This window comes from Hylobates moloch, unplaced genomic scaffold (genome assembly GCF_009828535.3).
Source record: "Hylobates moloch isolate HMO894 unplaced genomic scaffold, HMol_V3 SCAFFOLD_7, whole genome shotgun sequence".
NCBI classification, from domain to species: Eukaryota; Metazoa; Chordata; class Mammalia; order Primates; family Hylobatidae; genus Hylobates; species Hylobates moloch.
In genome coordinates this window covers 105,508,657-105,523,465 of record NW_026652282.1, presented here as the reverse complement: position 1 = coordinate 105,523,465, position 14,809 = coordinate 105,508,657, and the positions used below count along the sequence as shown (strand labels likewise).

The following is a 14,809-nucleotide window of genomic DNA, read 5'->3' as shown; positions in this document are numbered from 1 at the left end:
GGACTTCCAATACTATGTTGAATAGGACTGATGAGAGAGGGCATCCTTGTCTTGTGCCAGTTTTCAAGGGGACTGCTTCCAGGTTTTGCCCATTCAGTATGATATTGGCTGTGGGGTTGTCATAGATGGCTCTTATTATTTTGAACTATGTTCCTTCAATACCTAGTTTATTATGGAGAGTTTTTAACATGAATGGGTGTTGAATTTTATCAAAGCCGTTTATGCATCTATTGAGATAATCAAGTGGTTTTTTTCTTTAGTTCCGTTTATGTGATGAATCACATTTATTAATTTGAGTATGTTGAACCAACTTTACATCCCAGGGATGAAGCATACTTGATCATAGTGGATTAGCTTTTTGAAGTGCTGCTGGATTCAGTTTGCAAATTTTTTTTAAGGATTTTTGCATCAATGTTCATCAGGGATATTGGCCTGAAGTTTTCTTTTCTGTTGTGTCTCTGCCGGGTTTTGGTATCAGGATGATGCTGGCCTCATAGAATGAGTTGGGGAGGAGTCCCTCCTCAATTTTTCGGAATAATTCTGGTGGGAATGGTACCCGCTGTTCTTTGTACATCTGCTAGAATTTCGCTGTGAATCCACCTGGTCCTGGGGTTTTTGTTTGTTGGTTGGTTGGTTGGTAGGCTATTTATTACTGATTCCGTTTCAGAGCTCATTATTGGTCTATTCAGGGAACCAATTTCTTCCTGGTTCAATGTTGGGACGGTGTATATGTCCATGAATTTATTAATCTCTCCTAGGTGTTCATAGTATTTTCTGATGGTTATTTACATTTCTGTGGAGTCAGTGGTAGCATCCCCTTTGTTGTTTCTAGTTGTGTTTATTTGGACCTTCTCTCTTTTTTTCTTTATCAATCTAGCTAGTGGCCTATATATCTTACTAATTTTTCAAAAAACCAACACCTGAATTTGTTGATCTTTTAAATAGTTTTTCATATTTTCTAATTCTTTATGATCTTCCTTAGGCACCAGTTGGGTTTTGAGGGGGTTGTTTTTGTTTTTGTTTTTTGCTTTTTTTCTTAAATTGTGACACTTAGAAATTTACCAAGTCACCGGGCGCGGTGGCTCACGCCTGTAATCCCAGCACTTTGGGAGGCCGAGGCGGGCGGATCACGAGGTCAGGAGATCGAGACCACGGTGAAACCCCGTCTCTACTGAAAAATACAAAAACTTAGCCGGGCGTGGTGGCGGGCGCCTGTAGTCCCAGCTACTCGGAGAGGCTGAGGCAGGAGAATGGCATGAACCTGGAAGGAGGAGGTTGCAGTGAGCCGAGACTGCGCCACTGCACTCCAGCCTGGGCGACAGAGCGAGACTCCATCTCAAAAAAAAAAAAAAAAAAAAAAAAGAAATTTACCAAGTCCTCTCATGAAGAGCTGACCAGTACAGCATCTAGTAGTCATTTCTTGCTAGAGTTCACATAAATGCAGCTCAGCTGCATTTTTTTTTAATAACAGGCTTATTGAGGTATAATTCATAGACCAGAAAGTTCACTCCCTTAAAGTGTACAATTCATTGGCTTTTAGTATTTTCACAAGGTTGTACAACTACCACCAGTATCTAATTCCAGAACATTTTCATCATCACTCCACAAAGTAACCCTGTACATATTAGCAGTCACTCCCCACTCCTCCCTCCCCCAAGTCCTAGAATCCACTCATCTCCATTTTGTCTATATGGATTTATTTATTGGCTTGTTTTTCATGGCATAATGTTTTCAAAAGATCCATTTTCTGACAATGGTAAAACATCTGAACAGTTGGTAGGATGAAGTTGGAGAATCTACTACTCTGAAGATAGATTGTGAGCTCCATAAGAACACAGTAGATGATAAATAGTTCAGATGATAAATGAATGGAAACAAATAGGATCAAATATACAACCATTGCGCTGATACCTTAATATTTATGATTAAATCTAAACAAACAAGGAAATGTCTATTTGTACTCCTGGTGATATTTTATAATCACTTAACTGATATGGGAGGAAATAGACTGAATTTTACACCAGCAACAGTGCTGTATCTGACACTTTTCAGATTTGCTTCAAATTCAGAAATACTAGTATAGCTATTTGGTAGGCAGAATAATAGCCACCCCCACAAAGATGTCCATCCTTGGAAACTATGAATATGTTATGTTGCATGCCAAAAGCGAATTAAGGTTACAGATGAAATTAAGGTTGTTAGCTTCTGATTTGAGATTGGAGATTATCCTGGTCTGTCTGGGTAGGCTCACTTTGTCATAAGAGTCCTTATAAACAGACAAGGGAGCGGAAGGGGAGGTCAGAGTTGCATGAGGATGTAACTATGGAAGAAAGGCACAGAGAGATGCAACATTGCTGGCTTTGAAGATGAGGGAAGAGAGCCACAAACTAAGGCGTGCAAGCAGCTATTAGAAGCTGGAAAAGGCAAAGAAATGGATTTTCCCTTAGAGCCTCTGGAAAGGAACTCAGCCCTACGGACACCTTGATTTTTGCTCAGTGAGACCCGTTTGAGAATTCTGGCCTCCATGACTGTAAGATGAGAAATTTTTCTTGTTTAAAGCCTTTAAGTTTTTGGTAATTTGTTACAGCAGAGATTGGAAACTAATATAAGACATGACCAGCATTCATGCAGTCCAGTTAGAGCAATGATTTTGGTTAAAACTGTGACTAGAAAGATCTCCCACTCTTTCTCCTCCCATGCCAGTTAAATATGAATCTCTGGCCCACTCACTTCTGGGTGATGGAGAAAGAAAGGTTCAGGTTTAAACAAGCTGAATTTAAAGTGATGGTGAATATCTAAATTAGTTTGAAATGTGGGACTCTTGTTTTCCATGTAGCTCGGCTGTAGGGAATTGGTGTAATCTCTAAGGGCTAGAATATCACGAGAGAAGAATAGAGTGTTGAGGGACAGCGGAAATGAGAAAAGAAGTGCTCGAGATCCTAGGATATACCACCATTTTTTGTAAGGAAACAGACTTTGCAACTGAAGGGATAACACCAGAGTGAATAAATCACAAACAGGGGTTGTATGAACTCCTTCCTTGGAGAAGTATCAATGGTAACTGATAAGATTGATTAATCCAAGTACAATATTGATCAAGTGGAAGAAGAGTAAAATCATCCCCAGGGTTCCAGTACAAAAGCCACAATCACTAGTTCATCCGGCTTAAAGATTTTGTTGTCTGATACACAGACAAGCCTCCCCTGCTAAAAACTCCATGTGAGCGTTTTAAATAAGTTGGACTTAGTGCTTTATTCTTTGACTCTAAATAAAGTACGATGTCTGGAAATCATTGTATTTTATTTAGTTTCTTTCCCAACTCTGCTGCTTGCAAAACAATGTAAAAAAAATCATTACTGTTAAGTTCACAGGGCTGTTAAAATTCTAGAGATGGCTTATTTAATTTGACAAACTGGCTTGTTCAGGGGCTCTGATCTGCATCCATTATGTGAATTTTGTCAAAATAATTCCTGACGTCCGCCTGTGTCTGCATACATTATCAATATGTAATAATGCATTCTGCCTCGTCTTTATTTTAATTAAATTAAATTGCAGCAGTTTGGAGTCCTGGAAGTTCAGGAAATCAGCCATCTGCTGTTAGTAGCTCTGCTATAAACAATTCTATTTTTCTTCAAGGTTATTGGCAACAACAATTGCATAATTATTTAGTATAGTAGTTTGGCAACGAAGAATGGTGTTTCTGGGAAAACTAGACTTCCTAAAGGTTCACGACACATAGGAGTCTGTCTAAATTGTGTTAGAGAGAAACAGGGGAACATTAATAGTAATAGGTGCTAAGCTATGGTTGCTCTGTGCACACAAAACATTCCTGAGAGCGATGCTTTAGCGTTCATAAATTTCCCTTCAGTAAAACCTAAGCAGGTTGGGCAGCCACAAAAATAGCATCCACTGAATATTTTAATAATAAATGGGTAGTGCTTTACAATTTGCAAACTACTTCCACATATATTATCTCATTTTAATCCTTACAACATTCCTGCCTGGTAGGCGTGGCAGAATTAGTATGATCTTCATGTTGCAGAGGGGGAAACTGAGGGTCAGAAAGAAAAAGTAACTGGCCTAGAGTCCTGTACAGAGCAGGGATTCAAACTCGGGTCTCCCAGTCTTGAGTTCTGTATGACTTTCAATGCTGCCTCTCCTCACTAAAGTAACCAACCCACCTTACTGAGTACCCAATTCAACGCCCCAGTGGTTTTCTATCAGAGAAGCTAGCAGAGATAATAATCTTTCATCATTTCTCTCCACTCATGAATTCATAATCGTTAACTGAAAGCAGGGCTGTTTTATCCATTCAACTTCATAGGCACAGTGCCAAGGATGTGAGCTTTTCAAGGACCTACAAAATGTTTGCTACCTAAAAAACAAGTTTATTGTCACCAGAAGATGAAAAGGAAATCTGAAAATCAACGTTAATAAATGTTTCAATAAGTGTCTGAAAAATGGAGCATCATGTCAGCTTGTGAACTACAACTCAGTTTTCATCCTTACATATGAAATATGTTTAATGTAGGATATGAGTTGTATACATTTTAATATGTCTTATAAGATATAAGATAGGATATCCAAAAGTAAGAGTTCCTACCAAGGTTTTCAAATGGCCTTCACTAATACTTTCATAAGCAAGTGGTCTTGTGCCCATTTCAAACTGCTGGTCACACCCATTAGTAGACTGTGAAATCTATTTGGTGAGTCAACCAGCATTTTTGTTTTGAAAAATTGAATAGAATGTGATGGAATATAATAGAACCGAAGTGAACAGAATTAAATAGAACATACCAGAATGTGATACTACAAAGACAGTATTGTCCTGGAAAACTTTGTTTCGTGTGTGTGTGTGTGTGTGTGTGTGTGTGTGTGTATCTCCCCATGTGGATGCTGGGTCACAACTAATGAATTGTGTTTCTCATCATGACTTTCAGACATGAAAGTTTAAAAGCCATTGGTAAGATGATAAGCCCAGAAACAGAAAAATTAAATGACTTATCAAACCATGTGACTTATTTTCCAAATCAGCGTTTATGACTGTTATTGTCTTCTGGTCCCCTCTACCAACCCGTATCAGAGGGGACTATGGAGGTATCTCTTCAACATTGGGTGACCACATAATTTATCATTCAAACCAGGTACTTTTGAGAGTAAAAAGGAGATACTGTTAATAATTACATCAAGAAAACAACATAACCAAGCACCATTTTGGGCCATTTGGGTTACATGGCACTTCTACTTCAAGGCTATCCCTAGCTTCCAGTCCTTGTCTCTTAAATTCTGAACAAATAAAAAGTTATTTATTAAGCACTACTGAATTGTGGGTCTTCCCCCTCAATAGCTGTTATCTAGCATAGTAGATGAAAGCATTTGCCTATGAGTTGCTGGGTTTGAGCTCTGGCTCTGCCATTTACTAGCCATGTGACCTTGGACTTAATAACTTCATTCTTTGAGTCTCTATGATATCTATCAAACTGGAGTAAATATAGTTTCCTCATGAGTTTGAGTCTTCAAATTAGGTCATATGCACAAAAACATATCTAATTGTTATGTATTATACAAATGTAAGACATATTATTTTGTGGTAATTATTAGGGAGATCATTGATAAAAATTCCAGAAAGTAGGCTGGGCATGGTGACTCACACCTGTAATCCCAGCACTCTGGGAGGCCAAGGCGGGTGGATGACCTAAGGTCAGGAGTTCAAGACCAGCCTGGCCAACATGGTGAAACACTGTCTCTACTAAAAATAAAAAAAAAATTAGCCGGGCGTGGTGGCGCATGCCTGTAATCCCAACTACTCGGGAGGCTGAGGCAGGAGAATCACTTGAACCTGGGAGGTGGAGGTTACAATGAGCCATGATCACACCACTGCACTCCAGCCTGGGCAACAAGAGTTAAACTCTGTCTAAAAAAAAAGAAAAAAAATCCAGAAAGTAGGTAATCCTTCAAGATATGGCTTCTCTCACATGAAAAATTATCCTGCCCTGTATAATATTCAGTATATCTCCAGTGCTTCATAGATCACCTGCCTGGCACATAGAGCAGCTTGGCGAAGGTTTGCTGTGTCATTAAATAACAGCACCTCACTTTCCATTACGATATTGAATCCCTTTTAATAAATCACATTGTTTCAAAGGATGGCCAGTCCATTTTCAAGGTGAGTCTATTTCCAAAACCCCTGCCTTCCCCCAAAATATGCCTAAATACTGCTAGGGGATAGTAATCTTACAATTTTTTACTGGGTAGGGACAGGGAGGGTTGTTGTTCTTCACTTGTTTTTGACGCACTGGAGAGAAACTGACTCTCTAGCCACCCTGACCTTCTTTAAATCTCTCAAAGCTACCAAGTCTCAAGGCCTTCCACACATGCCACTCTCTCTGCCTAGAATGCCCTCCCCTATAAAGGTAAACCCTTTCTTGGTAAAGAGGCTTTTCTTTGCCTCCACAGTCCAACATAAATTTCCTGGTTACACTCTCTCATAATGCTCAGCATTTTCCCATCATAACCTTTATTACAATTTGTGTTCGTGTGTGTGTGTGTGTGTGTGTTATTTGTTTTACTTTTATATTTGTTCTTCCCACTTGAATGTAACCTCTGCTGGGGGGAGGGATGCAGTCTTGTTCAACCTCATATCCCCAGTGCCCCACAAACTGCCTGTCGACAAGAGGTACCCATGAAATATTGCATATTTGTTGAATGACCGAACAAAGAAATGAATACCGACAGAGGATCAGGGTGATCCCTTAGCCTTGCCTATATAATGGAATGGTGGGTCTGCCCAGAGAGAGGAGGGCAGTGCCCAGGTACACAAAGGTACTCACAAATGTTATACATGAGCCTGTATATCACTCTGCCTTTGATGGCAATATAGGTTATCCATGTTGGCTTTTATGCAGCTAGGCTTGGACAAAGCAGCCAGAAAAAAAAAAATCTCATAATATTAGGTTTTACTGTATGGAACCTCTTGGCAAAAGTGTTGCATAGCTGTCTCACTCCTGGATTCTTTTAATTTCCTGCCTGTACTTTCTCTTCATTCAACTACCTCACTCTAACACTATCATATTTAACCCTTGTTTTTGTACAAAAATAGGGTAAAGATCTTAAGTAAGGGGTTGCCAAATCAAATCCAGTGATTCACTGAAAGGATAATACATCATGTCCAGGTAAAGTTTATTGTAGGGCAAGAAAGATGGTTCAACATTGGGAAATCTATTGCTATAATTCACTGTCTTAACAGATTAAAGGGGAAAACTATGTGAATATGTCCATAAGTGTCAAAAAGACACTTGATGAAAATTCAACACCTGATTCTGACACTCTTAGTAAGCTAGGAATAATAGATAAACAAAGTATTTCAGGCCACTGGGCAGTGTGTCAAATTGAGAAACCTCTGGGCTCATCCTATCCTACGATAAATCACTAGAAAATAGGGAAAGATAGAAGAATCTCTGAGAGCAGGTACTTGTTTTAAATAGAGAGCATTTTGTCTAATTGGTCTATTTTGCCATGGCCTTCATTTGGTTCTTTAGGTTTTTTGTCTTTTGTTGTTGTTTTCGTTTTTGCATTAATCTTGTATTTTAAAAGAGTGGAAAATATTTATTGCTATATTCAATAATTCCTTTTGGAGAAGAAGATTTTCATCTTGTAATTAGGTATCTTTTAATATCATGTAATTATTTTTAGATGTTCCCTGAGTTCATGAAGGTAACATGTAAATTTCTCACATTGACTATCAGACGACTTTTAATTATATATTGCCTTCATAAATGCAACCATTATAAATTCTGAAGCCTTAGCCTGAAGCTGTTGAAAGTCATCTGCTTAATCTTGTCATATTTCACACATCAGCTTCATTGCGTGGCACCTTTACCTTGGCTACTTAATGTCAGTCTCCTATCCTAGCCCTTATAGATGAATGTCACAGTAACTAAACTAAGTTATCAGGGCCGCCGTGACCCTCAGCCTTCTTGCCATCCCCATGTCATACAAATGCTGCCGCTCTGATAAGTAGAATGAACATTCAGTTATTTTTCCAGTGTCAAATGGCTTTGGAGGAGCAAGCTACAATCTTTTACTCAGTCTTCTTTACAAGCCAGTGTAATATTTGCAAGATGACGAACAGTGAAGTCAGAGGTGCAATCCTGTGACCAGAGGATAGAATCCTCTGCAAAAGTAACAGGACTATCTCAACAATTAGTGGCTGTTGGTTAAGGAGCATTCCATGAATACCTCTGTGTGGAGGTGAAGGAGAGAATACAGGAAGGCAGAAATCCAGATGGAATTAGAAGAGTAACAAGGGAGGTGATCACATGGCTCAGAGAAAGTATTATTCCATAATAATTACTCACTCTCAAATGCCTTCTCAATATATGCACACCAGCATGAAGCCATTATGCTAACCCCTAGGAAGTGTAGTCCAGAACCCCTTATCCACTTATTCCTGCTCACTGCCAGTCTAGTCTACTTTCTACAGCTTCTCTGAGATGTGGATGAATTTTTTGTCCTTTCTATTACACTCTTCTCCCTAGTCCCTACTCCAGAGTGCTAGAGACTGAATCTGTGCCCTGTACCATGCTATGTTGATGATCAGACGTGATAGACAACAGGCCGCCTGGGAAATGGTAGTGGTCCACTGTGCTTATTTAGCTGAGGCTCAGCTCTCATAGTGTCAGGCAGAGCATGGTGTCAAGACAGGGTTTTCAGTGCCAGCTCCAGTGTAACCTTTTTTCCCTATATTTAATTATATGAAAAAAGTAGGCATTTAGTGCATTATAGACTGCTTCCATGACAGAAGGTCTAGGATTAGTTGCTACTGTATTTGCTAGTTCTCGTGAGCTTGGAGAGAAGCTCAACTCCATGGGGTGAAACATTTGCCTTCTCATAAGCTGATTGCAAGTTCCAGGATTATGTTAAAGTGGGCTGCTGTCAGAAAGAAACTTTGCCCTGTTACCCTGAGCAAGGAGCCACATACAAAAATACCCCAACACGCAGCTATTCTCATTAAAGTCAGCTGGAAATTTTGGACAAGTCTTAAATATAAATTATAACTTCATTAGCTCATAGAACTTTCTTGGGAGAAAGTAAATCTAATAAAAATTAGAGGGAACTTAGTAAGTGGTTGCCTTGTTGCTATTTGCTGTGACTGGGGAAAAAAAGTGATACAATTGTGGGGTTTGCAGCCCATGCACTTTTTTGTTGTGAACTGGAGAGCAATTCAGAGAGCAGATAGGAGGAGGTGAAAAGAGTACGTATGTCTCATTACCACTGCATTGAGAACTCCTTAATTGATGCTTTATGTAAGCATTTCCTGCTGCAGAGTTGGGAGGATCTTTAACTGTTACTGAGAGAGAAAAAGCAGGCTCCAAACCACCATCACAGGTCACCAGGGCACACTACTTATTTGCAAAACTGCGCAATCACCTTCCGGAGAAGGGATTCTAGGAGAGCTCACCAGACTTACAATGTACAGAAGGCAGATCCAGTAATTGCCAGGAGTACTGTGGGGAAGGAGATGATGGCTTTAAGGGAACTTGTAATTATTGTGGTTGTGATTATTTATTAATCAAGACTTTTAAATGTTGGCAGGAGAAGCAGAAACTGTGTTATCCTACACACCAGCATGGCCCTCAGTGTGCTCTCTAACCACCTGATTTTTCCAGCATAAGATTCAGTGTTCTATTTGGCTTTTGGGTTTGATCCTCAACCAGAAGTTATCAAATGTAATCTAGAAAGAATGCAATTTAGAGTGTTAGTGCTAAAGAAGGATTAAAAGGATTGTCTACTACAGTTGTCTTTGATCTGAGATCTTTGGACTTCAGAAAGTCAGTGAACTCCCTAGAGTTACATAGAAAATTTCATATGCATATGCATTTTTCTAGGAAGAATGTCTATAACTTTAATTAGATTCACAACAAAGTGCTCCCTGACCCAAAAGCATCTAAGAACCACCAGTTCTAGTCACTCCCTCCCACTACGCTACCAGTGAAAAGCCCAACTCCAGAAATGGAGAGTAACTTGCCTGAGCCCACACAGCTAGTTAATGATAGATCTGAGAGTTGAAGTCTTTTCTAACTCTTGGTCCAAAACCAACTCTTTGCACTTTACCAGAGTTGTTTTAGCAAGTAGAGGGGCTGTAGGAGATATCAGGGAGACTGTAGACAGTATTGATTTGTACCATAAGTGTAACTTGAACTAGATTACCTTTGAGATCCCTTTCCCCTCTGAGAGTCTATTTCCACTGGTAATAGGGAACAGCATTGGCAGAGATGATTAGTTTCCTCCGCCGCCCCCAGTCCATTGGGCCTCTGTTGCTAATAATGCTTGGTTGAGGATAATATTAAAATGAATCTGCATTTCCTGAGTCTTTACCAGCTGATGGCTGATAGAAGGGCATCCCCGCCAGGAATGGCTACATAATTTGCAGGGCCCAGTGAAATGAAGACGGAGATACAGAGCCTCTTGTTTAAAAAGTATTACAAACTTCAAGACAGTGACTGCAGAGCATTAAATCAAGTGTAGGGCCCTCCTAAGCATGGGTCATACCCATGAAGACGGTCCTGATCCCTATTATAAGCTTTGGTAGAGTGGAGAACAGAGAGAAGCCAGCCTGCAATTTAAAATTGGCCACAAATGATCCACAAAGTCAGAGAGTTGGGTATTTGTGATTACAGGGACTTTTTGGCTTATCTGTGAATGTGCTCACACACACATGCACATGCACACACAAATCAGTTTGACCAAAATTACCATCTTTTCCCTTCACCTAATGCCAAAAACCAAAGCTAGTTGGCTTTATTTTTTCACTTTCGGACCTATTGTTCTGGCATTGTTTAAGCACCCATTTTCATTTCCAGTTTTCATAACCAAATGACAAAGGAAGGACTGAGCTCTTCAGGGGCATCTAAAGAGTCAGGTAGAGGCAGGTACTCGAAAGCTATGGCAGACCACAGACCAACAGGGGCTATTTTAAGCTGCCAGAAAGAGGGAAAGTCTCTTCAGGATATGCAGTATAATGAGCCAGTGTTCTCAGGCTTAGAGCATTATGAGGATAGAAAGCATTGTAAATTTAAGAATCAGAAATCTGGGGTTCCAACAGGTAAGCAGGTTTACCAAGAGGGAAAATGGCTAGGACTTGGTATACTTGAGCTATACATAGTTCAGTAGAGCAAAGACACTCAAGCTACCACATTCTGCATTTCACATTTCAGTGGCATACCGGGGTTCCAAGTTTAATGCACAACATCTGTGCTTCATAGCCGTTGAGGCCAAATGTTGGGTGATGTCCCATTGGTTAGTTATATGCAGAAACCAAAACATAATGTGCACAAAGTGGAATTTACACTTGCAACACTCTAAGCAAACTTAGTCTTCTCAGCAAACCAAAAGCCAGTTAGCACAGGAAAACATAAATTGGGCAAATCCATTTGTATTAGTTTCATATGTAGTTGGTTGCCGTATAAGTGACCTAGTACTCCAAAGGCAGCTTCCTGAGTGCATTTTTCACTATAGTGGTAAAAAACCAGCCCTACCTGCACTTCTCCTACAGAGGCCGAGAGAAATTATACTACCACAGCTTAATCCTGCAGAAAGCGTCTCTCTTCAGTTTTGCAGCACAGCCTCCAACCCAAAAGCCCAAAGAAAGCTTAATGTCCATAAACATATGGTACCAACCTAATAAGAGCATTTATTTACTCACTCCTTCATATATTTATCCAATATGCACTGATCACTTTTGAATGACCAATGTTATCCTAGCTGCAATGTTGTACTGTGCTAGGTGAAAGAAATTTGCAGTCAAATTTCAACTCTAATCAGAATTCAGTAGCCAAAGTGATATGCACAGAATTATCAACTAGTATAAACATGAAGCAAACATTTTACAGTTTTCTAATGTGCTGTTAACTCTTTGTTTGCAGTATCTGTGGGATATGAATATGAAACGTGCCCTGACTTTATTCTCTGGGAGCAAAGGACAGTCGTTTTACAAGGTTTTGAGATGGATGCTTCTAACCTAGGAGGCTGGTCTTTGAATAAGCATCACATTTTGAATCCTCAAAGTGGTAAGTAGCTTTTTAAATTTGTATTAATACTACTTTCCTAATGCTGTATAATACATATTCATTGCAGAAAATTTGGAAAGTACAAGATAAAACTTACTTGTAAGAATACTACTTAGAGATGACCACATTAAACGTAATAATTCTATTTTGAATTAGTCTTAGTGTGGTAAGAATCAGAGCACTCTCATCTTACTCTATCCCTTCTTTGGACCACTCTCCCTGCTGTTCTCCTTGTTTGCAATTTAAATGTTAAACAAATCAGGAGAAGGGAGCAGAGGTGGCCCCTGAGTTTGTGCTTTTCCCAGACAAACTGAGTTTGCTACCTTGGTTATAACTCCTTCATCCAAGTTCCTTCACCTACTGTTGCATCTTAGTGGGAAACCCATCATTGGTGTTTTCATACAGCTTTCCTCTGAGCGTCTACTGTGAAATCGTATCCCTTTTCATCTAAAGAGACAGATTCTGAACAAGCTATAGTAGGACATGTACACTGGGTTATTTTTCCAGAATTGGGGATCAGAATGTATTGAGGCCCCTACACACTTCCATCCAGCCATCCTTGTATCCATCCTAACTTTGTGGAACAGGTGGCTAAGGCCAGGCGATCTTATAAGGCCATGAACTGACCAAACTAAGAGATCCATTTTATAATCACACCCATGATATCACTTCATCTGTACTATCGTCAAATCAGCTATGTCAACCAGCCCCACAGACTGGGAAACTTTGAATGACAAAGCTAACCAGATTTACTTCAACCATAGAAAGAGACCGCCTACTATAGTCCCAGTGTGGGACTCTGAAGGTGAATGAGTCTATTGCTGTATGCCCCGCTTATACCTCTTTCCCCTCCTTCAAGGAAGATACTGAATTCCATATCAAACAGTTTATTTTTTTTTAAGAGCAAAGATTCAGGCTGAGATATAAAATGTCAACTTTTTTTTTCTGTTGTCAAAAGGAAAACCACAGTTTTAAAAGTACAAAAATGAAAGGGCAGATGCCACTTATTAAATTATTAGGTTTTTTGTTTTGATTTGAAAGAGTTTGACATTTTAAGCAGCCGTTTCTTTTCCACTCACTTTTATTGGCTTGTATGGATTGTCCCTTTCAAATGCCTGTCATTGACATTAAACACAAAGTGGGAGATGACCTCAATCGAGCCAGCCCCCAGCTGTGTGCTCCCAGTCTTGTATCCTCTTACCATTTGCTTCACACAGACTTGAAACATTCAGAACAGAAGGGAGTCATTCAGAAAGTTGGCTTTGGCGGGGGGCCCCTGATTTCCACAAATGTGTTATCTCCACCCCTAATTCACCAGTAATTAGTTTTTAGGTAATAGGCATCAAGTTATTTCTGAGAATTTTTAACAGCTTTATTGAGGTATAATTTATACATCATAAAATTTACCCATTATAAGTGTACACTTCAGTGATTTTTAGTAAATTTGTAGTTGTGCAACCATCACCAAAACCCAGTTTTAGAATATTTTTATCACCCCCAAAAGATTTTGTGTGCTCATTCACAGCCCCACTAAATCTGCTTTGTGTTTCTACCTTTCTGAGAAATTTATTCTGAGAAAGAAGCCTTCCTTTGGATAGTTTTTTTTTTTTTTTTTTTGAGATGGAGTCTCGCTGTGTCACCCAGGCTGGAGTGCAGTGGCGCAATCTCGGCTCACTGCAAGCTCCGTCTCCCGGGTTCACGCCATTCTCCTGCCTCAGCCTCTCCCAGTAGCTGGGACTACAGGCGCCCGCCACTACGCCCGGCTAATTTTTTTGTATTTTTAGTAGAGACGGGGTTTCACCGTGGTCTCGATCTCCTGACCTCGTGATCCGCCCGCCTCGGCCTCCCAGAGTGCTGGGATTACAAGCGTGAGCCACCGCGCCCGGCTGGATAGTTTTTTAAAAAGGAACATTTGTTCGTTTTATCATCTCATTTGTAGACGTGTATTTCCAACCAAGAACTCATCACACTTGCCGGGAAACAGATCTGAAGCCAGCTCTGCTGCTGCCTTTCAGCCTGACCTTGGACACGAAAACCTCTCTTGGGACGTTTTCGAAGTCTAAATCCCACCCACAAAGGCAGTTTTAGAGGCAGGAATGATAAGTGTGATGGAGCAGCTTTGGGAAGACCAATTTAGAAAGCGATGCTCTTTCCTCCTCTGGTCAGTCTTTTCTGACTGATTAAGCTGATTAAGGCCAAGAGCAACATCTCTCCAAATTCCCCCGCTCCACTTCTCTCTGGAAAAAACGTAACTCTTTAGGCATCCTGCTTTTTTTGATCAGAGACAGATAGCAGATTAAAAACAGGAATCTATCTTCCCCCAGTTTCCTCTCACTGGTTAAAAAGACACCTGTAATTAGACGGGATGTCTGCTGCCATTCTATTCTTCAGTTTCCTTTGGCTCCAAAATCATTAAGCAATGGGTAGTTCCTAGCAGGCAGTGTTTTCAGACCATTTGTCATTTCCATTGCTGCAATTATATTTACCTGACAATTAACCATTGGTTGTGGAGAATTGTTTCCCAATATTAGGCCTGATATATAAAGATGGTTCTGATTTTCACTGAGATAAAAACATCAGAAACTTGTGATTTTCAACATTATTCCTTTTAAGTACATCTTCTTAGTGATTATAAAGAGGGTATATTCATTCATTTTAAGAAAACTCAAATGGTATTTCTAGTTCTAGATCCCTGAGGAATCGCCACACTGACTTCCACAATGGTTGAACTAGTTTACAGT

General features: G+C 39.9%; 1 protein-coding gene across 1 annotated transcript in view; it reads left to right on the top strand.

The window, feature by feature from the left end:
* Positions 1 to 14,809, top strand: part of TENM1 (teneurin transmembrane protein 1) — an 854,513-nt gene that overhangs the window by 707,215 nt on the left and 132,489 nt on the right. The window contains exon 21 of the mRNA XM_058441351.1: positions 11,925 to 12,068. Coding sequence (XP_058297334.1) covers positions 11,925 to 12,068 — 144 coding nt within the window. The remainder of the gene's footprint in view (positions 1 to 11,924; positions 12,069 to 14,809) is intronic.